We start from the raw sequence: 26,202 nt of genomic DNA, 5'->3' as shown, positions 1-26,202 counted from the left end.
TTCTCCCCACCTCGCTGTTATTACGTAGCCAACTGCATGAATGTACGCTTGCATTATCATACAAGTCTGTTTTAGAATTGCAAGCGACTACCATTGGCTCTTACTTGTTTTGATGTAAATGACAGTGTCTATTTTTCGATCTGATTTCTGTGGTGCCGCTATCAAGATTCTTTACAGGCCTCGAGTGTCCCAAGACGCAGCTGCAGGCGGGTAAGCGGATGATGATGTTTGTGCCTGCCCTCCGATTCCATCTCCCGACAGGCTGGAATCACACAAGAGGCGGGTGGGCGGGCGGGGAGCGCAGAGCCTCCAAGACTCCCATGACTCTGTACCGACACCATGCCGCTCTGCGGGGGTCCGGGTACTTGTAAAATTCACTCCGCCTTCCAGAAATGCCACTGAAAACGGACTCAGAAGCGACTTACTCCAAGACTCTGCACCAACACCGCCTCTTTCATCGATGTTGGACTAGGGTGGTCAACTATTAGAGTTGCCAACCCCAGTGGTGGAGAAGTGGGCACAGATTCTGGATCAGGAGTCTCTCCCTCGGAGGACCCCACTGTCCTTTTTAGAGAGGCACTGACAGAGCCGGGTTTGAGCATCTGGCCAACCCTTTCTATTTATTTGCAAAAAGGTAGCGGAATATAGCATCTTCTAATCGGGGTTTTCTACCTACTAACCCACCCTACCTCCTGAAAGCCTTCTTGTCCAGGGTTGTAGTGATGGGTCCCCACCTAATGCCTTGCACATCATTTTGCCAAGTATGGGGTACAAGAAGCTGGGCATCTCTGGCAGGAATATTTTCACCATGGTTAGTCTGGTTTTGCTTATTGCTAATACATTTTTGTACCTTGCCCAGAAACACCCATCCATTGTGCGTTAATCTGCTTCTTCTGGCACCCAAAGGCCACACAACAGTACCTCCCAGAAGTTCTGGTAACTATGCATAAGTCCAGTTCCTGGTTGCTTCACTTAAAACTGAATCTAATGCTTGGTATTGGTTCTGGCTGCTTCATGCAGAACCACTTCCTATCCTAGAGAGTATTTACATCCAACCCTTGTTTTCTGTCAGAAGCGTAGTGGCTTCTCTTCCTTCAGAAGAATTACTGTTTTGTGGGGTAGAACACATGTCTGCTTACTTTCCCGTCTCACTGTCATTATTTTGTGGCGCAAGGTCTCACTCAGTGGATAAAGTACTGCTTCCTGGATTCCTCCAAGGTTGTGGTGGCCTTTCTGATGAATGATGGCTGAATGCATCCCTATTTTGGACTACTTGCTACGCCATTTGCCTGCTTGCTACTCCATTTGCCCTCTTTTGACATGGCCTGGGAGCCTGCCAATAGACTATTGGCTCTGGTTTTAAGTTGCGTCAATCCATTATTTCTCCAACTCTGAGCTGTACATCATTGGCTCAGTGTTAAACAAAAATCTGCAAAAGGCCTTTCCAATCCCCAGAGTTGATCATGGTTTCCCCTTCTCGTCAAAATACTTAAAATCTACTGCTCTAACAAGTCATAAAATGCTTGGACATTTGTCCTCGTGTTTGTAGGCTGTCCCTGCAAAGCCGGCCTGAGGATATCACCTTTGCTGGCTATCGTCTGGCTTCTGAGAGGGACCCACTAAATTGTTCCTATTGCAGTGTCCATGGACTTCGGGGATCAAGCCTCTCCCCTGTGGTCCCTTCTTCCATGGAAGACCCACACATCATCACAACCCACTCCTCTGATTAAAACTGTTTGGGCTGATCTCTTAAAATTGCACTTTCTGTAATTGAAGATAAATGGTTAGCTCTTATTGACTTGCTCCCCCTTGTCTGTGTTTCACAGAGAACACAACTGTCCTCTGCTACATCAGCATGGAGGACATGCTCTTCTATGTAAAATTAAAATTTCTTTTGATCTCTCACTCTCCCTCTTCTGGAATATCTGCTAAGTTGGTGTAAAAGGAAAGCTCTCTACCTCTGGCTTCCATCACTGACCTTCGTTTCATGGATCTGGGCAACCTTACCATGGGACATCTTGTTCTCAACAGATATGATCAAGTTGCAAGCAGTCAGGAAATCTTCTACATGCCGATCTGAGCAAAAGTCCAACTTTTGCTTTTGGCCTCTCCGAAAAGGGGTGAGCCTTCTCTCCTCTTTTCTTAATACAGCCATCCATTTGTTTCATTTCCTGCTGGATTCGATATTCAGGTGGACTCTTACAGACTTTTCTTTCTGCTGCAGGAGCCTAAATAAATCCTGAGCAGCACAGCTTCTTGTTGTTCAATCTATTTGTTCAGATCCATTTTATTGCATTTGTTTCCTACAGTAAATTCCACTTATACAAGTTGGAAACTCAATATCTTTCTATGCGGTTCACCCGATGGCCTTTCATGTCCCCTCAGCAAGAAAAGGCGATGACCTTAAGACACTTTGTTCGGACAAATTCCTCAGTGTCTCGTTATGACAAGTTGTTTCTTTAAATGCACCCCTCTTTCCTTTTGAACGTGCTTTCTGGCTTGCTTGTGAATCAGGAGCAGTCTTCCTTGTTCCCCTTCCAAATTGGAGTGGGCCCTGCATTTTGTGAATGTTTGTCAAGCACTCCAATTCTCAGCAAGTCAAAATCCTTTTTCAGAAAATCAGCAGACATTTATTAATTTTGGTGCCAAAGGTCATGGCGTGGGCTGAGGGGGAGGGGGGCACTGTCAAAGGCTACCACACACTCCCACTTTCCACAGAGTTTTTTTCTTGGTGTCCATGGGCTGTACACTGCGTTTCAAAGAGGATTCTGTCAGACTCGTTCAGTGCCAAAGAGGATTCAATGGCCTACCAGTGTAAAGTTGAACTTCATATTTCTGCAAAATTCTTGAGCGGACACACCAGTTCACCCAAGCTATTCTCCAAAATCTCTTTGGTTCGATTAGGTGCAACCTAATTTTCAGAACATACTTGTCCTAGCTCTCTCTTCCGTTTCTCCATGAGTCCTCTTCTGTTCTTCTGTTACTAAAGGAAATGGAATGGGACATAGGTCACAGTAGTGACTACGTGCCCTTGAGCCGTATCTGCCATACCAGCCTCTCTCCACTCCCTCAGTCTAGTCTGAATCTGTGCAGTCCCAATAGAGAAAATGACCAGCGAGGTGGCGGGGGGTTGTAGTGAGAAATGACTCAAGGACATGTTTGAGTTACTCATTTACATGGTTCAGCTATGTTAAAAAGGTATGCAGTATTCCTTTTTGCTGTTTAGAGCATGCTTCAGCCCTAGCAAAGTGGTTCACATATGCCATTTGTATAAGGAAAAGCGGGGACTATGGATTAGTACATTTGTCAAATTGGTGAGTACCATATGCAATCTTTACTTTTGACTGTAAACCTTGAGGTTCGTCACTCCATCCAGTGAATATGTTTGACTGGTTTGCCTCCTTACGAGAAGGTCCGTTCTTGGAATTGAAGACATCTAGAGCCTCTGCTCTACCTCTCCAGTGTAGTTATACAAGGATCAATTTTGTTGCCCATTCTTTTCAACTTTACTTGGACTATCTGAACCATGATAATGAAAAGCATCAGAACCATCCATCTAGGTGCCGATACAGCTAGTTTGTGAGAGTTGCGTCCCTGAAACAGTCCACTGGCTGCGCTCGGAAGATTAGATGGCTTTCTTCACTCAGAAATTAACCCCCCATGCAAACTATTTGTAGCACCCCCCTCGCTCCCGACGCCCCTTCAAGATCGCCTCTAATTCTGGTTATCTCATTGCTTGGTTTTAATTCTGGAATATCATCGGTCTCTTCAGCCAGGCATCAAGAAAAGTAACCATTCAGTCTCCTCAAATTCTAAAGGAAATGAGGGCCTTTATTCCGGAGGAGGGCTTTAGGAATGTTGTGCAATCTTTGGTTCTATGACACATTGGTAAAATTAACACTCTAGAACGCAGTTGCCAGGTTAAGGTCATCCACCATTGATCAACTTGTCTTGTGAAAGGGGCTAACAAATCAGACCACGTTATCCATATTTCAATAAAGACTACATTGCGTTCAACCAGTCTGCTGCGAAGGCCATCAAAATAATAGGGCCACCACCTTCTTTGAAACAAAATGTCGGCATTGAAGGACAGTTCCACAAATCTGTTTCACGTTTTCGAATACGTAATTGAAACATTCCCAAACATTGAAGTCTTGACATATATAGATGTCCCTCCACTAAAAAGGAACCTAGCAAAATGCCCTGCTGTATGAGATGGTGTGCTGTAAAACCAAGCATCGCAGCCACAACTGATTGACATGCCCAAAAAGACAGATGCACGTGTCTGGGGTTGCTGTTGGTACCCTTGTACAGATGGGAATTGCCTGGCATTTCAGTGCATAGCTGTCCTTGTGGGCGTAGCCAGATAGGCAAATAGTTGACTCTCCTCTGTTAAGGCACAGTGAGCTAAAACGTGACCGTAGACCCTCCTAAATGTGCAGCATTCCTTAGAACTGGTCATTTGGCCGAATTCGTTATTAGTCGATGAATTCTCACAATTCGGACAAATATTAAATCACTGTGTGTTTTGCCTGAGACATCTGGAACTAATTCCTTAACGAATCCCTTTGCTTAATCTGAAGGTCCTTTTCATTCATAGAATGACACTTCTTGATGTAACCTTTATTTCTTTCCTAACCTTCTTACTTAACTCATCCCTCGTGAAAAAGGCAGCGAAAGATTATCTAAATTAAGCCCTGTCAGCATCTAGCCTACATAAAAGGTTGCAGATCAACCTGATTCACATGTGAGAAATGCAAGCTTGGTTTGATCATACGTGTGCTTTGAACTATGTGCACACACTTGGTATTTTGTGCTAACTGTAACTGTGTTGTCGAGTGAAAGGGGGATGCCACCAATTGGGTTTTTATTGAGGAATATGCTAGTTCCACCAATAACCCTCCCAGCGACGTCCTGTGAATGAGAAAATGCGGTATAGTCTGTTAATTGTATTCAAGTCTCTTCTGATGCTCATGGCAATGTTTACATTGCTCTAACCAAATGTTACATTCTTAGTATTTGTGTAAAGGAAGTACTTTACAGATGGTTGTTTACTTATGAGATAGTAAGAGACGAAAGAAGAGGAGATTTTATGTAAGTGCAAAAAGTATGATAGGCAGCGAAGAGAGGACCAGCTGTGTTATTGATATGCTTTGTTATTCAGATGGATAGAGCGAGAATTACTAAGGCATCTATATACCGTGCACACAGCCTTGAACATAATTTGCTGTGTCACCAGAAGCCAATGCAACTTGGCCAAGTAGGGGCTATAACTGGGAGGTCCACCATAAGCCAAAAATGTGGAGAGCTTCAGCATTTTGGAGGCCCTACAAGCTTGTTAAATATTACTGTTGCTGAAAATTGTCATAATCCAGACTAAATTGAATACGCGCTGTAGTCATGGTTATGACAGCAGGCATAGAAATAAATGAGGAAACGCTGCCATATTAGACAGTTTGTGGAAACTGAAGGCAGAAATTGAATTTACTTGACTGGTAAGGGTCAGGAAGTTGTCAACCCTAGTTTCCTCACTGAAGTGACCGATATGGGTCAGGATCCCATAGTCTGTTCAAAAGAGAGAACTGCAAAGAGAATCCAGATCACCAAGCACAGGCACTTCAGCTTTCTCTGAACTTAGGTCGAGAGAATTAGCATTCATCCCCCCTGCAATTTCCAAGAGGCACACGACCCCTTCCAACCTCCCTCCGCTGCCTCTTCCAAATGGACGAGGAGCTGAGCTCAATAAGAGTAAAATGCAAGGCAAAAAAAGGCCACCAAAGCTGTCAAGAGTTGAACAGACAAGTTTAATAAGATGAAGAACAAAGGAACCCTGCAGTTCTGTGTATGGCACTGAGCATGCAAGGTGGGCACCAAAACACATGAATGCATTCCACACGGATGGAGGTAAATCCGCCCAGAACAGTGGCAGGAATAACGCATTCAACAAACTGTCAAAGGAGGATCCTATGGTCGTGGGTGTCAAAGGGGCAGCAATGTCGGACATAACCAAGCCTACCACTCTGACCAGCTCCAGCATTTCAATACGGTCAGTGGCTACCAGCAGCAAGGAGTCGGTGCCCCCATTTGGGCGCAAATCTTTTTGAAAAGTGTGAAATACATAGCACCGCTCAACAAACCCACATAGTTGGGCAGCCAACCAGGATTCCAGGATTTTAGCCACAGAGAAACTGGGAGATGATTAGCTAGGATCTAAGGGTGCAGAGATGATTTTTTTTGTTTTGTTTTTAAAGGCATAATCCCTGATTTCAGAGACACAGGAAGGTGACCCGATGCTAAAAGGGCGTTCATGACCTGCAGAAGATATTCACCAATAACACAAGATGAAGACTTTAGGGTCTTCACTTGACATGGATCAGGGTAGGAGCTAGATTTGATCTTGCCAAGACTCGCATTAACCGCCTCAGTAGTGATTTATTTAAAAGTGCCCCTAGAGAGGACAGCATGGAGCACTAACATTGCAAATTGGGAATCCGTGGAGGCATCCGAAGTGCTGAGAAAATGCACCCTAAATGTAGAATATTTACTTCTGGCTATTGGCTCCTATATTAATGCAAGAAGTGAAATAGGTACTCGTTAGTGTCCTAATAGCTGCTTCATAAACGTTCACCTGCTTTCTGTAGAGAAGCTTGTTAAGGGGTAGAATATTCCTCATGGATACCAAGGGTTAAAGCTTTGGCATGTGGCCAGGAGTAAGATAATGAGATTGATAGTCTACCGGTGCAGGAGTTCACTCCAAGAAGTCTGGGTTGGTCTGTGTGATCTGATGATATGACCGGGCTCCTCCCCTACCAAGGGAACCTGCCTTCAATAGGATGTTTGTTTAAGAGCAAAACATTGAAGCCAGTTTGCAGCAGAACTGTATGTGCCGCCGCGGAAGTCTGATCGTGTGCACTACCTCTTGCATGTGCAGAAACAAGAACATGGCTCTGGATGGGCGAGATATTAATGAGAACGAGGAGCTATTATCTGCCTTTACGCTAGAAGGTGAGGTACCATGCAGGTGGAGTCAAATTTCAATACGTTTGGCTTGGTTTTGGGAATTCGAACGACCTTCTAAAGCACTCTATCCAGTTTGTATCAATGTCCTTTTGTTGTAAGACTTTATATTGAACTCCTACTGGTTCTCTTAACACGCCTATCTGGAATGTTTCACCGAAAGAAAGACCCAGTTGACCTGTTATGCGCTATTGTACTGTTTTCTAGTTTGGAAATAAGGCTATAGCCCATGACCCAATAGTTCAGGCTGTGAGGTGGAGGCTGATTTAGTAACATGGGTTTGTTGATTGAACCCCCTTTAAAATCTGCCTTTATGTGTGCCACCTGCAGCCAATCAGGCAGAGATCAGGTGCGATGTTTCCACGTATTGGAGATATAAACAGCAACTGACTACTTTCCCTATGAGATACCACGAATCTAATTCATCAACTTTGTGAATGAGTGAGAAATAGTCGTAACTTCCATTCTAGTAAATGTCTGTGAAGCCATTCTATGTAGCACACGCAAAACTACTTTTTTATTTTTTTTTAAAAAGACCATTGAAGGTTCTTTGGTGCGTCTCAGAGCGATTCTTTTTGGCTCGGTATCTTGGTGGAGAATTCAGGGTTATTTTGATTGAAAAATGTCAGCATTGGTGTCGGTGAACGAAAATATGCTTCAGGGCTATTTGTGTATTACACAGAACATTTTTTTTTTATTTTAAACCTGGATTCCTGTTGTATCCTGCATCAACGAGGGAATTATGCTTTATGGAAACCAGCCATAATGTTGTAGTGGTTGCTTTGTGTTGTGATCATTGTCACTTTGTGATAAGTTGCTGTTGTCTTTTTGAGCATTCTGTGCATTAACCACGGGCAACTCGTTTTTCAGGTTGAACTGTACACTGTGTGCGCGCCTACTCTGCAGTACTTAATTTGTTAACCCATACTTAAAGGTGAATGCATTATATGTGTGCTGAAAAACCCTACGGAAAAAAAATTGCCCATTCAAGTGCTTGTTATCTTATTTTTTTAGAAACCCCGATTTACTTATTTAGGCGTTTTGTAAAGCACTTCAGATCACCTTGCAACATTGCAGTCAAGCTAGAGTGTTTGTTCTAATGGCCAACTTACTGATATTCCAACCTGTATTGCCTGGTTCTGCTCCACTGTACTGCACTTGCTTTAAAAATAAAGTCTGTGGTTAGATCTACATCTGCCTCAAATAGTGAATATGTAATCGGAATACGTAAAAACAATGTGTGTATGTTATTGTGGTTTTTATAGCACACTGCATCTTCATGGTATCTTAGCACTTTGGGATCAGCCAAAACACAAGCAGTTTGATTAGTAGAAGTGCAAGGTTGCATTACTGTTGAGTTGAAGCATTCAAATTGAAAGGACCACAATTAAGGGCACTTGATTGGTGTATCAAGAACAGTCTGTGAGCTGGAGGTATCATTTTTTTTTTGTCTGCTACGCACATGGTCTGCCAAGTGAGCGAGGATGGTTCGAGGGTTTCTGGAATTTTGTGTAAGATGAGCTGATTGGAGAGATTAGTTTGGGTGGTGTTAGTGTGCAGGGCAGTGGGGTGGTGTCACCTTCAATGTGCGAGTGGCTATTTGAATTCTGTAATATAAGGTGGAAAGTAGAATGGTGAGCAGGCTAGTTGAGGAAAGGCCGGGGTAGCAAGGTTAAAAATGGCAGCATAGCAAGACCATGTACCTTTGTGTAACCTCCTATTGTAACATTTCCATGTGCCTTTTAGGTAAGATTTTCATAATTATGATAAATCTTCATGACTTGTGTCAACCACAGAACCTTTTGCTTGGACTTGGTAATTATTTTACCTTGTTCTTCGGTGAGCGGTCATCTTTCTTCCTCTCACCTAGTCTTTTACTCTTTATGGGGGACCTTTTTATGTCCCTCCATATTATACGATTGAAGTTATAGTTTCTCATATCTTTCGACTGACTGTAATGTACTATGGAAGCACACCGCATGTTAAATTCAATGGCCTCCTTTTACATTTCTTAATTTCTTGGGTGAACTACTGTTCCCAAAAGGTAAAGTGGGACACACATCCCATTTACATTGATTTTAGTGAGCCAGCACACCCCACCTTACAATGCATCCCCTTTCTTACTTACCTGGTAACATTTTGGTTACAATTGCAAGTTTACTTGAATGGCTGGTGGCAGAGGTTTTGCCTTTTATGATTTTTAGTCTATTACTCGCAGGGTGTCAAATCAGCCGTGGTAATGCACAGGAGGGCTACCATTCTGCTAGTAGCCCTCCTGCTCCTTCTTTTGTTCTAGTTTGCTTGTTGTTCAGAGCTCTTCTGCCATTCTAGCCGGGAATGACCTTGGTTGAAGGTCCAAAACACTGCAGCCCTCTGTCTTTCAACTGTTCTGATTGAACAGCCAGAGCGCCCCTTTCTGTAAACTGCAGGGAGAGTTTGCATAAGTTGTGCTGTAGTTCCTGATAAATATTCTGATCCTGGAAGCTGCTGACACGTCAACCGCTGGAACCAAATCTGAAGAGGAGGGTGAAGAAACGACGGCTGTAACCATTTCCAGCGACCGGAGGGCCTGCTGAGTAACCAGAGCCTGATGCAACCCTTCCTTCCAAGCGATGCGACCTGGGGCTCCCGAAAACGCCGACTCCTACCCAGAAGCTGATGAGACCCACATGTCCAAAGAAGACTGCATTTTGAGCCCTCCCTCGACGAGCTGCAAACGGTCAATACCCAGGGACCTCAGGCGAGTGTGCAGTGCATGGTCTTCCGAAGTCCGAATCCTGCTGAAACTTTGGTGGACTCCTGCTGGACCTCCTGAAACATTTGAATCCCTGAACTCCCCTCACCAGAGTGCAGAACCGAGAGAGTGAAGATAATCTGACTTGCAATATTTATTCTTCTGGCTCCTGTAAAAATGCGCCAAATCCAGAGCCATTTCTTCAGTCTCCAGGCCAAGAATCCAGGGACCGGGCCCTGTGCCCCTGCATCCTGAAGGCCTCCATCCAGAAGCTCTTCTTTTCTCCCAAGGTACTGTGTGGGCTTGGTTAATACTTACCTTAAGTCTGGTGTGTCTCCTGTGAGGCTGAGGGGGTGATTCGAGTTGTTGGGAGTTTGCCCATACCACTTACCCAGACCTAATGCTGGAACACATATAGTTAGCCTTTTATGAAGTCCCTGAACACTTTCAACTAATTCTAAAGTGAATACTTAATTGTTAAGAAGATATCCTCTGTAACTATGACTTTGCTGCAACTGCTTACCAATAGGGCTTGCTTACCTTTAATAACAGATTGTCATTTTTAAAGTGTACCATTTAGGTTTTGCTTTCCCTGATCTGCTATATACAGATCTAAAACAGTCTGATAGTTAATACCTGTCTTGGCATTGATTGTAGCCCCTCTTGAAAGTATGAGCTTCCCTACGTAACTTGAAATGCTTTGCGCCTTTCTTAAACTAGTAACACTGGGTTGTGCTTTGCCTGAAGTGCTTAGTGCTCTTCTAAGATAGTTTCACTTACTTGTCTTGAGCGGTTTGTAGCCCCTCTGAAAAGTATGTAGGTTCTTCCCTTGAACTGCTCATTGCCTTTATCAAAGGTTTGCTAGAGTTCGTATTTAACTTAGAATTGTATAATGCACTTCGGAAAAGTATCATTGGTCCAACTATCTTTTCCTGGATTAGTAATAGTGTTAAGGTTATGTGCCAATAGGTTATACTGCCCTTGAATAGCTGCTGCTTTTCTAAAACTGTAATACGGGGCTGTGCTTTCTCTGAACTGCTCTAGGGCACTTCTAAAATAGTGACTTTATAATTAAATGTTCCTGTGCTACTTTTTGGTGCAAGTCACTACTAGTTAAACAGTGTAACTGTCATGTCTCTGTAGAAATTGCGGGCGCAAGCCACTACTATTGAAGTCACCTAAAGTGTTGCTTATGTTTTTAATAATTGTTTTTATTATATATGTTATGTTATAGTACTTAACCAAGATTTATCTTGGCCTACTTGTATTTAAATAAACCATGTATTTTTACAATACATAGTGTTTCAGTGTTTGTTTGGACCATATCTATGCTACAGTTTCTTTGTACCACGCTACAGCCATCTCTCGCTCCTAAGATAAACCTTGCTGCTCTAGCTACACTACCAGATGTTCTAGGGTGGTACAGCCTTATACTAAGAGTTGAGTTTTGTACTGCCTCAGATATGGTTTTATGAAGCCCTTAGCTGGACTTTTGAAAAACAGTTTTAACCGTGCCCGCAGCCTACCATCCCATAATATTCAGAATGCTCACATGGCAGTCTCTTTAAAGTGTCCCATAGAGCCTTAAAGCTTGTTTTTCTCTACAAACTATTGGAAAAGAAATCCTGTTTATTGAAAAAGAAAAAAAAGAAAGCTATTTTGTGCAAACATTTTGTGCAGGACATTTCTTATAGGTGGTGCGATCTTTCATTCCGCATTTCTAAAATCTGCATCAGTGCGGAGATAACCAGCCAAGCTACAATTGCTGCTTTCTAACACCTAGCAGTTAAAAACCATGTGATGTAAAAGAAATGTTGGAGGAAAGATGAGTAAATTATGTCTCTACTGATAACTTGGAAATTAACACCCGATTTCTTTTTTTGTTGCATTTAATACTACTTTCTATGTGTATCCTGGTCCACTTTGACAATAAACTCAGTATTTTGTAACTTTGGTCCATCAATGACTTTGTGCCTTACCTTTTCTTTGAAGTGCTTTTTCCCTGACTCACTTAAGACTTTAAAGGTACACCCTTTTTAGGTCACATAACTTGGTCAGAGCCCCAGATAACAAGCATTGAGGTCAATTTTCAAAGTTGTGTGAAAAGCTGGTAGAGCAATGTACATTTGTCTTGATGTTTAGAGATCATGGCCGGTCCTTGTCTACAACACTTTTACAGGCGCACAGATTGATCTCTGCAAAAAGCATAAAAAGTTGACAAGCTAATAACTAGAGTGCTAAAACGGATCCCCACCCTTTGATACTCCGACCAGTTAATGAAAATAGCTGAAACGGCTGGGTTAAATTGTGCGCTTTTAAGGGCACCTGTTTGAGGATGAATCCGTCTTTAACTGCTATGTATATGTGAAGTAGATATTCTCAGCATTGCAGGGATAAATGAGTGGGCCCGCGACTCACCTGTTCCTCCCCTCCTCCCTTATGATGTTGCAGGACACCTCCGTGGAACTCTCAAATTTGATCAAATTATTTGTATGAAATAAAAGTGGGTGGAAGTGGAACTGTCACTGAAATGTCATGCCAGAGATTTTTTGCTTGTCGCTACATGGTAAATGCATTGAACTTTAATCTGTTTTGAATGTCTTTTCTCTGTAAATCGCGTGGATATGGTACCTTTTGTAAACTGAAGTGTTGGTTTGTTTCTCATATATTTTTCTGTTTCCATTCTGACATTTTGCTGTCTCAGCCTTTGCTGACCTTCCTTCCTCCTCCTTGGATGGCTCTCAAGGTAATTTGGGCCTCTTCTCCCCCCTCTCCTCTGTCATGCCTTGCCTGCAATGCTTGTCTATGCTTGTGCATGTCTTCAGGTAAACGCGAGGGGGGGTTCCATGTTGAGTGTTGCTGGCAGGAAATGAGGTGTGGTGAGATGAACTCCTGTAGCAGTGTTGCCTCTACCTTGCGTAGGGATTCTTATTTTATTTTTTAAATTTTATTTTCAAATTTTTCATTATAGTGATACATGAATAATAACAGAACAACACACAATAAGCAATACCAAAAAAAATTCAAAAACATCAAACTATCTATCGGCAGTCCACCTAGCCGGAGAGAAGAATTTGACAGCGGACGCTCTGAGCAGGCAGAGCACAGTCTCCCACGAGTGGGAGCTAGCTCAGGAAGTCCTTCAAGAGATCTTCGCCCTTTGGGGAACCCCTCAGGTGGATCTGTCCGCCACCAGCACCAACAGGAAGTGCGATCTGTTCTGTTAAAGGGAATTTCCCCCGAGAGGAGCTCTAGGGGACGCGTTCGTAGTGGACTGGGAGTTCCCACTCCTTTACGCGTTTCCACCAGTCCCTGTTATTCCTCAAATGATCAGGAGGTTGAGAAGATTCCGGAAAACCATGATCCTAATTGCCACGAACTGGGCCAGGAGAACGTGGTACCTAGACCTTCTGGATATGTCCATCTGCCCTCCAATCCGTCTTCCACTTAAAGAGAATATTCTCTCGCAGAAGGGAGGTCAGGTTCTCCATCCAGACATAAGAACCCTCAACCTTGGCTTCTGAAAGGTTGAGGTACAAGGATTGGGAACTCCCTGATGACATCATGGAGGTGTTGCTTTCGGCCAGAAGGCCAGCAACAAAGTCTTTATACCGCTGCCGTTGGAACAAATTTTGAAGCTGGTGTAGAGAAGAGAATATCGACCCTTTTTCATGTGGTACACCAATGGTGTTATCGTTTCTACTCTACTTGGCAAACTCAGGCCTTCAAGTTGGCACTGTAAAAGGCTATCTCGCAGCGCTATCAATCTTCAAGCACACTGCGGAGGAACCATCGTATTTCAAACTACCCCTAGTAATACAATTTCTCAAGGGATTAACTAATGTTTATCCTCCAAGACCATTCCAAGTTCCCTTATGGGACTTAAATTTAGTTTTACATTTCTTAATGGGTACTCCCTTCGAACCACTCCACTCTTGTTTGCTGAGATTTCTCACTCTTAAAACTGTCCTGTTAGTAGCACTAACATCTGCTAGGAGGGTGAGCGAATTACAAGCTCTATCTTGTAAACCCCCCATACAATTTTCCATTTGTCCTACAGGTGAAGCCTAATTTCCTCCCAATGGTGGTTTCTGAATTTCACATCACTCAGAAAATTACCTTACCTTCGTTCTACCCTCCTCCTCATCCAGGGAAAGAGGAGGAAAGGCTACATAGGCTGGACCCAAGGCGAGCTGTAAGCTTTTACATCAGCAGACTGGCTAGGATTAGGCAAGCAGACCAACTGTTTGTAGGATACTCTGGTCACAAGTTGGGACTACCCATAACAAAACAGACCATTTCCAGGTGGATTATTTTGGCCATTCTTAACTGGCTCAGTGAGAATCGGCCCTTGTGTTTATTGACCCTGTTGCAGTCTCTCAGGGGTGTTGCTGTGTTTTAAATAACCCCCCACTCCCAACCACCGCCAATAAGTGAAGTGCACATACAGTTCCTCATTTAAATAACTTTGCATATAGTGGGGGTATATGTTTGCCACTAACAAATTAAGTGAAATGCTGATGCTGCTAAAGTAACAAAAAGCAATATCAAATAGTGGCTGCAAATGATAGTCGTATGCTGCATCTTCAAAAGTGCTCGAAAACCAGTCATCCAGCTTGCATGTCCTCCAGAGTTCCCTACACTGTTCAAGTAAGTATTTGTAATAAAACCCAATGACTTGACTCTTTCTCCAAATCTCGTAGTCTGAAGAATGCAGCTATTTCAATGTGCACTGCATCAAGCTGCCACCACTTCCAGAAGAGACTTGGGCCTCCCCTCTGACTTAAAGTCCTCTAAGCCTCATCCACTAGAGTTTACATCTTGCATGAAGGCAGACACAGAGCCCTGCAACTTCTTCCTCGAGCCGCGTACTGTTTATTTCCCTAACAAGGGCTTGCATGTAGCGAGTGATGGCACGCCCTTGCTTAGTGTATGCAATCAAGATATATTTCTCATGAAGGTACATGGGCCTCACAGCTCTTATCAAATCCCCTTTTCATTTCATGAGAGACTAAATGGGCGCCACACGTGTTTCTGCACTGTGCAAGAAACATGTTTTTTTGATTACCCTTTAATTTACCTTCCACAACGTAATTAAAAACCAGAACCTCCAACGTTGCTATATAGGACCGTGCTATCCACTCATTTAATTAAATCACTGACCAGTACCTTTGTGTTAATAATCAGAATCCCACTCTGGGTACTAACATGACAAAACTTGCTTGGTGTTAGCAAGAGACAAATGGTGTGGTGCTACCTGGAAGTGACCCCTTCGTGGTGGTAACGGGAATAGACACCCATGTTGCATTACGGCAAAGTATCACTTTGTGGTGTTTCTGAGAAGGAGTCTGTTACTGAGAAGAGATCCATGTTCCCTCCACACCCCCATTCCTGGTGTAATCAAGAATACAACAGGACCCCCTCACCCCCAGTATGTTATCTAAGGAGTAAATAAATACCCCCCCATGGCGTACTGTGATGGCAAAAAGGCCCCATGGTGTATCCGATGTAAAGACCTCTTCCCTCCATGGTCCAATCAGGGGAGGGGAGAATTGGAACGCAGTGGTGGGCCTTGTGCCATTGGGTGTGGTGGGGCTCTGTGTATTGAGGGTAGTGGGGCGATTGGGGAAACCTCCCCTCATTGTGAGCGTTCTTCATTAAAGATCAGTATCACCAATTGATTCGTTCTTTTCTTATTCATTCTTTTCTTGTTGTATTTTCATCACACTTTGTAGGTTCCAAGGCTTTGTAATCTTTAATGTCCATTGGTGTGGAAGCTTTCCTTCTAGTTCGATGGAACTCCATGGCTTGGGCGTGTCCGCTCACCAATACTCCCTACACCCCTGTTGCATATTCGAGTGGCCTTACATTTACTATTTGGTTGCCAGTTGCCTTTAACCTTCAATGCTAGTGACTAGTGTCTTTGCATTAGTTCTCCAGGTGCTAGTGTCCCTGTATTTGTTCTTTGGTCTCTGACTGTATTTGTACCTAGGTGGTTCTGACTCCCCACTCTCACGATCATCATGTTTATCCACTTTGATTCTCCTTGCTACGGTTTCCTATCTTTCTCTGATGGCTTCTAAACCCACCCTAACAGATCCTGCTCTATTCCTTTTTATTTTTTTAGCATTTATTTATTTGTACCGTGCCGTAAACCTGCAGGCATTTGGGCGCCCCATGAACACAATAGATGAAACAAAAAGAACAGGAAATGATATCAGCATAGGTCAAGAGGCTGAGCAACAGATATTTGAAGAGTAGTTTTCAGTGAGGCCCGAAACTTTTTCATATTTCTGTCCAACAGCAAAGTGCTACGGCGAGCGTTCCATATCCGTGCAGCGTGGTTGGGAAAAGCTCTCCCTAGGCCACCCACCCTTTTGAATCTATCTTTGTTAATCGTTCCCAAGTTATCGAAATGGAGAGCGCAAGTGGGTAGGTATTGAGTGATGTTCAAGTGTTCAAGTAAGCTGGTGCCTTTTCGTAAACACTTGTGCACTAAGGTTGCAACTTTGAAGTGAATACTGGCCGAAATGGGGAGGAGTCGGTCTAGTGATTTCCTCCCAGATGAGATGTGATCCCGCTTAGGGATGCCCTTGATAATACGGACTGCATCGTTTTGGACGATTTGGAGCCGGTGCAGACATGTTTTACTGGCCCCTATTAGCGGTGAGTTACAGTAGTCTAGGTGAGAGAGAATGATAACTCGACTAATACAGGCACAATTATCCTCTGAAATAAATGGCTTGGATAGTAGGTATGTTTTTTTTAGATGTACCCACTGCCTCCCATCTTTGCCTGCCTATCTCCTTCTGCCCCACCCACAACCTCTCTGTATCCTACACGCCTTGCTGACCCCACCCTCTTATCTCCTCCTCGTTCAGCTAATCACTTTGCCCTTTATTTCTCGTTTAAGAAGATCTTGGACACCTTCACCACCCTCCTGTCCATCCCCATCTTGCCTCATTCTCTTTACTAGGTGTTGGTGGTCAAGGACATACATCAGCATCTAACATTAAGTTTCCAGCTGTATGCTTGCATGACTCTAATGCACAGACCACCGTTGGTCGTTCGGTACGTCTTAGCATGCATGGCTTCTGAGCTACATTTTTAGAAAAGAGCCTAACGTTTTCCTCTCCCAAGGTATCTCCCTCATGAATGTATGCTGACTCCTTTCGTCTGATGCTTCCACTCTTATGGTACAAATCAACATCTGACTATAACAAGCGTTTTGTACAGTGCTTTGGTGAAAGCGCACTCTATAAATTCTAATGAATAAAAAGTTCTTGCCTGTATACACCTCGTGTACATAGAAGTCCAGTGCTCATGTGCTCCAACATAATTTAAACCTAAAATGTGTCTAGTGTTCTAGGCTTGATACCTCAGTAAACCATATGGCTCACATGTAGGACCTCTATATCTAAAGATGAAGTGCACTGGCCTTATAATTATTTTAATAATTTAAAGTGTGCCGCTGACTCCATGCCCGGCAGACACTGCACATCTACCTCTGTTAAAAAAAAAAAAACGTGTTATGCTAGACTGGGGCTCAAGTACACAGCTCAACTGCCGATGTTATTGCACTCTGAGACTCTGTTTTTTCAATCTGTCCTTAATTAAATCTCTCATAACCTCCCGCCTGTTTTATGCGTGACGAAACTATTAATTAAAAATACCTAGGTAATCATGTATTTACTCTTGCACTTCTGTCCTAATACATGTCCCAATGTTTTATGCATTTTCTTAGTTCTCGGCTCAGATAGGGTGGAACAGATGACCAGGACCTACAATGATATTGACATGGTTACCCACCTGCTTGCTGAGGTAGGTAAATGTATGCTCCCGAATTAAGCGATTTCAGTTGTTCAAGTAAACATTGAAAGTTCATGTTTCCCCGCGCTAGCATTTAAAAAATAAGTGTTTTTAAATTCTGCTGCAATTTATGATTATCCTCATACATTCACTCATCGCTGCAGACCACTCCGGTGATGACTGTGAACAGTACAAATACCTTTAACATTAACCACGAAGGCGAGTTGAGAGCTTGGAGTTTACAAATCGTTTCACAGATTGAAAAAATAATTAAAATCAATATAAAACGGAGTTTAAGATCTCCTTTGCCCCAGGAAGGTCAAGCCTGGTTTGGGGTTCCAGTTTTATGCACATGGTTCTAATAGATATGACCATTCTCAAGCCTAGGTACTTGCTCAGTATGAGAGTAGGCTAAACGCTGGCAGCAAAGTCTTTCTAATCGGTCTCTGCAGTGACTTTGTATGTATTTATGTATTTGTGATCTATATAGCGCAAACCTAGCTCGAGAGCAGGAGTATACATCTGCTGGAATAAAGGTTATCTTTTATAGTAAAGTGGACATTCTTCCAGCGTGGCAGAACTGTTTCAGGGTGGAGAGGGTATTCTTACTGAGCTCACTGAATCTTGGGAAATAATCCAGCCCTCTTCATTGGATATGTGCTTGGTCATCCTGTGACTGATAAGCTAAGACTAGAGTGCAGCTTGCCACCCCCCTGATGTTCTGTGGGCAGAGGTTGCGGACCCTTAGTGCCATAGAAGATTGAGTTGGTGCACATTGTGAACAAAGACTCCACAAGTTTGTGTACCAAGTTAGTTTTCAGTATTGGGTCAATAACCCCCCTGCCCCCCAAAATAAATAAATAAATAAAAAGAAGTGAAAAAAAACCCACGATTTAGAAAAACTGCTCTGTGACCGCACAGAGTGGTCTTTCAAAATCGAACTGTCAGACCCTGCGAAGCACACGAGTGTGCTCAGGGGCTGACGGGCACGCTAGGACCCGGAAGTGACAGTAACGGAGAACGCGCGCATGTGTGTTTATTTTCAGGGAGTGTGGGGGGGGGGGGTTCTGAGGGAATGTTGATTCGGGTGGGGTTTCACCCTCTGATTCTGAACAAATCCTGTCGGGTGAGTGTGAGGGGCGAGGCAATGTTGATTTTTGCTTTTTGTAGGCTGCCCAAAATCGGCCGAAAGAAATCTATATTTTAGTTGGGCGACCTACAAAAAGCAAAATTATCACTTAGATTCTATTTTTCTGCTATTTCATTTCATTCATGTTATTTTGGTTTATGAAGCACTTCTGACAAAGCCCTGTACATTGGAGAAAACCTAGTAAAACTAAATATGTAAACCTGCTTAAAATGGCCATTAATAACTAGTTTGGGAAGGGAAAGCAGAAAAAGATGTATAGATTTACGAAGAGTGTGAAATACTGAAATCTTCTGCAAGAAGAGTTCAGGGAACAGTGCAAGGAAAGGGGTATACTTAAGGAGCTGACAGAGAAAAGGAGGATAATGGGGCTGTGGATGCTGAGAGCAAGTCAAGGCAAGAAAAACCTAAGAGGGAAATTTGCTCAGGAGAAAAAAAGGAGAGATTAGAGTCCATATGTAAGGAGCAAGCCCATAAACCTATTTGAGAAACATTTTAAATTAAGATGAGCAGGGGAAAATGGCGCCATTGAAGCAAGAAAAGTGCAAAAGAACTATGCGAGAAAGGAGATAGTTGAAATAGAAGATGAACAGCTGAGTTAGAGAGTTTGTAGTTTGACCAGAGCATAGGCAGAGAGGAGACATTAACAATAGTCGAGATGGGAGAGCAAAAAGGTGAGAAGGAGGCGCTTAGTAGTTTGAAAGGGAAGGCAAGGTCAAATATTAGGAATTTGGAAGAGTTGGAAGTGACGGTTGAGAGCAAAAGTTAGGAATAGGTTATGGGCAGAGGACGGAATGGGCAAAGAAAATGCCTGGGGAGGGAGATGAAAAAGAAAGGAGTTCAGGGGGGGTGGGGAGGGGGACATTTCTGGTTTTAACAGATTGAGATGAAGTGAATGAGAGCCTCCAGCTTTGCACAAACTAAAAAGTGAGCGAAGGAGAAAGAAAAAGCTCTGAGAATTTATCAGCAAGTGACAAAGAGCAATGCGAGGAGATAGATGGGTAGTATAGAGAACCTAAGAGGACCAAAATTAGATCCTTCTGTAACACTGAATGGGGAGTGTGTGGGGGAAGTACCTACTCAAGATAGAGCGGGGGCACTCTAAAAGATGGTAAGAGAGCCAAGAAATAGTGTCACAAATACCAAGCGATAAAACAGAGGAGGGGAGTGTAGGGCAATCAACGTCCTCTGCCATGGCAGATGGGTTAAGAAGAATGATCAGAGAGGGAAGTTTAGATTGGCATGCTGAAGAGAACTGGCAACATGAAGACCAGTTTTTCTAGAGTATAAATCGTGAACACCAGATTGAAGAGCAAGATGAAGATAGTTAGAATCTAGCTGGTGAGAGTGTTTCAAGACTGGCTTATCCTGCTTTGTGCTTCACAATGCAGCCCCTCCCAATAATTGTATTTTTAAAGGATAAAGGGAAAATAAGACCTGGTCCTGAACACTGGTGAGGGGATTTTTGGTGAAGAATTCCTGCCTCTGGAGGTCCACACAGATGCCTACAAAGTTCCAGCCAGATTTGATCTTTGGAAGACGATGCACTCGATAATGGTCCACGTACCCCGGTATTGGGATTCTGCTGTCCAGGAAAGTCGCAGCATGTCGGGGGATGGTTCAAAATTAAGGTCTTGAGGCTAGTTGGTCCTACCAGCCTAAGACAAGGAAGTCATCCTTAGCTGGTCGCAAGGCTTCACCAGTGCTGTCGCTGCCCTGAAAGGTGCTGCCGATGTCTCTGCTCGTCTTCTGCTTTGGATCCCTTGTTCCAGTGGTTGACTCTGTCTGTAGTCCCAAAATCCTTGCCTTTTATGCTGGATCCCATTCATTCACACTCTCAGAGCCGTCAGTCACCTGGGTGGGGTGGGGGGAGTCGTTGGCTGTCCTCCAGTACAGCCAGCTGCCCTGTTAGAACTGGTTCACGCCAAACATACCTACAGACATAGGACAGAAGGTTTGTGCTCCTACCTCCCTTCCTGCCTTGCCAGACACACTGGAGCCTGGACGGTATTCAGGCCGTAAACCCGCCAAAGGCAAAACTCACAAAGCACTCCAATCTACTCCAAAGGTTAGAAGAATAGCACAGAAGGAAATGACAAACAAAAAATAACAAAAGAAGACAGGGGCCATTTTGAGAAAATGGTCACTCATGGGTGCTGTACTGCAGCTGAGAAATCTGCCTGTCAGTAACCTGCACAAAGTAACCACTGCCACCAGCCATTTGTTAGTCAGTTGGAACCAAAAGTTATATGAGGAGTTGGAGAAGGAGTTGCAATGTAACCCCCTAGAAACTCACATAGGGTGGTGTGCTGGACCCACAAAAGAAAAGGCAAGCAAGACCAAAGTTATCTTGGTAACTGCAGTTCTCACAAGAAAATGTATTTAAACATACAGAGGAGTCAAAGGGACTTTTCAGTGACACTGCACATAGGGTGCTGGCAGTCACAAAGCAAAAAGCAGATGCCTGCATTAAACATATGGAGGTTACCAGACTCCATGAAACAGTACAAAATAAAAATCCCAGTCAGAGTAAAAGAATGAGTCCAGCAAAAGTGCTGGGGGTCTCTAAGGTTAAAGGGAATTAGCACAGAAAAGTCTTATGAAGTCCCGCACCAGTTGGGACTTTAGAAAAACGTACCTAACATTTAGCACAAATAGATTAAAATAAAAACAGTACTCTGAGCCTTTGGTGAAATTTCTGAAGATCGAGAACGGGCTTCTTCCTGGTAAAAAATATTCATACAAGTTTGTGTGTAAACAATCTCCTGTGGCTAAGCCTGACCATCATGGGCTCATTTCAAACCTCCTATTAACTCTCTAATCTTACCTTCACATTCCCTCTACACTACCCTTCTCCCGACCTGCATTTCATTTTGGTTTGACCACCATTCCACTGTGCCCGAGAATGTACTAGCAACGCACATAACCACAGCTTCTGGTGTGAGTCACAGTGAAAAATCCTAGGAGGGTTGTAGGGGTTGGTGCGCTACGTGGATGATCAGTGACCATGTTTTATTATGTTGCACTTCAGTGAATTAGTAATTTCATTGTATTCTGTCCTCCCCATAAAATGTATGTTGTAATGTAGTAATATGAAAACATTCACAGGGAACAACTGTACGTTGTCTCAAGCCCCTGATGACCACCTCTCTGCGTTCTCCCAATCAAGGTGTTGACACCCTCTGCCTTTGTTCTGGGGTGAAAATCCTCTGAAAATGGGTGACCCAGCATGATCATGAGAGAATTGGTGGCTCCCACACAAACAGCTCAACCTATCCCTTTAATTATTTTTATTCTGAACCATTGTTCAAGCCAATCCTGTTTACTGCTTGGTTGAAGCTACTGTGGGATGTAGCAGTCACTGGCACAACTGTGGCATGCTTGTCGCCTCAATACCTTCTTTCTCTGGCGATGGGGCATTGGTGTGGAAAGCATTTCTGAATTTGTGCACATTATCGTTACATTCTTCATGCGGGTCGTATGGGAATATTATTTTGGTAAAGTGACCAGTTTCTCTCTGGTAATTGTTATTTCAAGCCATGTTATGTCGGTTTGTGACTAGGCTCAGACTTGTGTAATTAAAGACTGTTGTAGGTGTGAGAAACCTGAAGGTGTCTCACTTACTAGTCCCCGGGGATCTGTAATTCACGTGGCCAGGACATGGCCATAACTATTGGATCCAGTTCCTGGCGGTGTGCCAGTGTGGGAGGAGACTTCGGGGAGTGGAAGTGGGACACCGTGTGAGACGCGCTACCCCCTTCCTTAGAACAGGGTTTCCCCATCCTGCATAATAGGATATTCAAAAGCTCTACCTCTCCCCTTCCTACACAAACGCTCTCACACTGCGAAAGACAAGACTAATACCAGAGCCGTTTACCTGACATGTCCCAACACAAGGGTTAATCAGGGTCAGGCAATTGCCGATAACTATGCACACCTGACGCCTTTTATCCCTGTGGTGAAGGGAAAGGGCCGGAGCATGAGCGCACACTTTGAGCAAGGCCGAACGCATGAGGAAGCAGCGATTCCGGGACAGCAGTTCAAACGAAGGAGGAAGGTGGTGGAAACCGAAAGGCCGACAAGCAGGGAATTGCCCTCTTCAACCCAGATCCGCAAAGCCTTCGATGAAAGCACCATACGACAGAGAAACGAAGCTGGCGATTGGTGCGACAGATGTCAACAGTACACAGGGCCCTCCCGCACTGACAGCCAGGCCGGGGAAAAGAGCTTGCCGCCGTGGTACCGTCCTTTACTCCAGTGGCAGAAAAGCCCACGAGTTCAGCACAGCAGGTAAGTCAGAAGAAACTGATAGGGGACCAAACTGTGTTATAACTCAAGGTTTCAGTGGCCGCATATTGCATAAAGAATAGATCATAGACATAGGTCTTTTGTAAACTAACGAGGTATCAATATTAGTGGTCCAGCATCACGTGGGTGCTCATTCGCAAGACTCCCACAAGGGCCCCGTTACTGAACAAGGTGAATATGGTGAATTGAGAGAACTACAAGAAACAAGAGGCCCTGGGGAGGCCGGGGAGAAGGGTCAAAGTGGTCATCCAAGGGTCAAGCCAAAACCCCCTTGTACAGTCGAAAGTCAGACACATTGTGAAGGGAACTGTGCTACTGAGGGGAACACTGCATAGAATATGATAAAGTGAAACCTACACTTGCCATAGAAACGTGGAGTGACCCAGCGAGACATGCTCGCCCTTCGGAACTCTTTGTAAAGTGACAAGTGTTTCAGGAAATCAGATGGAGGTCTGAGCCCAGACGAGGCGGACTAAAGTAAAGGGTACACCAGTAACCTGGTGAATTAGTAATTGAGGTTCCTGAATATTGCAAGAAGATGATGAATTGAAAAACGACGTGAATGGCATTGTGGTGACAAACGTGAACCCAACTGAGGGATGTCCACAGTGGGTTGTTAGTCTGAGCCCGATTGAGGGAGGCTGACGTTGTAGAAGGGATGGGAGCCCAGCTGAGGGAGATCCCCGGGTGAAGAGTAATCAGCCAACGTGAAGAAACATAAGGAACTTTTGTCTGTGATGTATCGGGCCCTCTGAAGCAAGAGACTTTGCAAAAAGAGACTTTGGAACAGAAGGCCCTAGAAAAGGAACTATAAACTATAAAAGAAGCCCAGAAGTGTGCTGTGCTCAAAGGTCCTGCCTCGTCCTGTGCTTCAAACGTCCCAACTTATCTTTTTGAGAACACTTCTTTCTTTGTGAACATTAGCCCACACTATTTTGTATTTGGAGGCAAGGACTGGCAACAGTACATTTTTTTTAATTATAGACCCTTTTTTATTTTATTAGACTCCACTAGGACTGTATTATTGTAGCTTGGTCCCATTTTAGATTTAGGTTTAGCTTGGGCGTTTATCTCACCCATTTGTACAGTTTAATAAATGCCCTTGAACTGTGATCACTTGGGCCCATCAGTCTTGCTTTGATACCATGCCTTCCTTACATAAGTCATAGTGATTTCACTTGTAGTTTTTTCTTGTCTGGTTAATTAATGTGCACCTGTATATCTAATTTCCACTTAATTATTGTTCGATTGTAGAGTTGTGGAATCTGCAGTTATCTAATTAAATGCATGTTGGCGTTTGCACGCTCCATCCAATGCAGGTAGTGGACATTTTAACTGGCAGAGTCCAGAGTAGTGATTTAGTTGCTATTCCCTCCATGGAATTAACTGCCATATCTTTATTCTTTTCTTCCTCACCCATAACAATAAAGATAGGTTAACAAGCACCTGCATTGCCCGTAACATGTGGGCCATGTTGCTGTCAGCATTTTCTTACAAACCGGTAACATTTTTGCTTATTTGCTTATTCTTTCAACAGAGAGATCGGGACCTGGAACTTGCTGCTCGGATTGGGCAGGCCCTACTCAAGCGGAACCATGTCTTGACTGAGCAAAATGAGTCTCTGGAAGAGCAGTTGGCTCATGCCCTGGATCAAGTGAGTGACTTCCGATCGAAAGCAGGAAATACTACACACGCCTTCAGGAAGTTTGTTTCCTAATGGCTACTATTTACTCTATTATGAATTTCTTTGTAAGAGATTTGTTGATGAGCAGCAGTAAACTGCTCGTCATCGGTTGTGCCCTTTTTTACTAACCATTCAGTGGTCTCATCACTATTGGTATTTAAAATGACATGGGACAGATTGCTTTATAGGTTGACCTTTCTTGAAAATGTCCATTTAAATGTCTGCAAATGGCAGGCCAATCAAAACCGGTCTGCTTTACACATACCCTACTTGACTTCCCGCTATACCCTTACATACTTTGTAAGGAAAGGAAAAAAAAAAGAAATTTAAAACAAAAATTTCAATGAATTTATGGGTATTTTTGGAACAATTAAATCACATTTCTTTGGTATTCGTAGTCAGAATCTTGAGGAACTGACTTCTGTGTCTTTTTGTCAATTCAATTTTGATATTCAGGTCCACCAGCTGCAGCATGAGCTCTCTAAGAAAGATGACCTGCTCCGTGTTGTCTCCATTGCTTCTGAAGAAAGCGAAACCGACTCCAGCTGCTCCACGCCCCTTCGCTCAAATGACTCCTTTAACCTGTCCCAGGGTCTCTTGCAGTTAGACAACCTTCAGAGCAAACTCCGTGATCTGGAAGATGAGAACCTCACACTTCGAACACAGGTACCCCACCTTTCTCTCGCACATATCCCCTTTTCTTGCTCAGCTTGTACATCTGTTTTCTAAACCTTTGTGTGTTGCAAAACCTTGTGAATTGTATCAGTGGGCGTGGTGGCAAGAACGTGACTCAAATACTACATTCTGATTCTGCACATCACGGCTGGACATGTGGAAGCCCTTTTCAAATGCATGTGTACTCCATGGTATCACTGTTGAACCAACACATACAATATCTCCTAAGGCATACAAAATACACAGCAGGATAAATTGGCACTGCATATCAATATTCGCCAAGGCCTTCTATTATGTATTGTGTAACTATCATGTAACTAAGTACGCCTATTGTAACAGTGCCACAGTGCCTCCGGGCCGCCTTGTGCGCTTTATAAATGTAAAAATGTAAAAGAATTGTGGGGGATAGAAGAAGCTCTAAATGACTCGGGGAATGTGTTAAGGGTAGGATAGGATGAGTATAGTATCAAAACGTATAAACCTAGAAATTGTGTTCTGCCTTTAACCAGGAAGCAGTACACCTATGGCAATTTCAAGTCCTTAATAAGCTTTAAAACTGTGCTCCGTACAGTCCCTATCGCATCCGGAGTACCATGATCAGTAGAAACCTGCAAATGTCTATACATCCCAGGTGATTTGGGTGGTTTCTTGGCTCGCGTAAGCAGAAGGCTCTGTACACACTTGGTAATGCTTTGAAATCAACAATTTAGTCTACTTTGCTGATTGCCTGGGTTTCTCATCAAAACAAAGCCACAGAAATCTGGTCCGATTGTGCATTGCTATCTTTTTATCACCCTATTCACTCTTCAGAGAATAGTCTTGGCTGCT

At 43.6% G+C, this 26,202-nt stretch overlaps 1 protein-coding gene across 6 annotated transcripts in view; it reads left to right on the top strand.

Moving 5' to 3' along the window:
* Nucleotides 1-26,202, top strand: part of TRAK2 (trafficking kinesin protein 2) — a 522,775-nt gene that overhangs the window by 252,940 nt on the left and 243,633 nt on the right. For 4 of the 6 annotated variants that reach the window (XM_069615471.1, XM_069615469.1, XM_069615470.1 and 1 more), the window contains 4 exons: nt 12,456-12,497; nt 17,496-17,572; nt 24,553-24,669; nt 25,156-25,365. In XM_069615471.1, coding sequence (XP_069471572.1) covers nt 12,456-12,497; nt 17,496-17,572; nt 24,553-24,669; nt 25,156-25,365 — 446 coding nt within the window. Of the gene's footprint in view, nt 1-6,901; nt 7,006-12,455; nt 12,498-17,495; nt 17,573-24,552; nt 24,670-25,155; nt 25,366-26,202 lie in introns of those variants that run through there. The other 2 variants (XM_069615473.1, XM_069615472.1) reach the window with 2 other exon arrangements.

The sequence above is a fragment of the Ambystoma mexicanum genome, chromosome 9 (genome assembly GCF_040938575.1).
Source record: "Ambystoma mexicanum isolate Mex_15411 chromosome 9, UKY_AmexF1_1, whole genome shotgun sequence".
In the NCBI taxonomy this organism is placed as follows: domain Eukaryota; kingdom Metazoa; phylum Chordata; class Amphibia; order Caudata; family Ambystomatidae; genus Ambystoma; species Ambystoma mexicanum.
The sequence above is the reverse complement of the archived record's forward strand: the minus strand, read 5'-3'. Positions and strand labels throughout refer to the sequence as shown.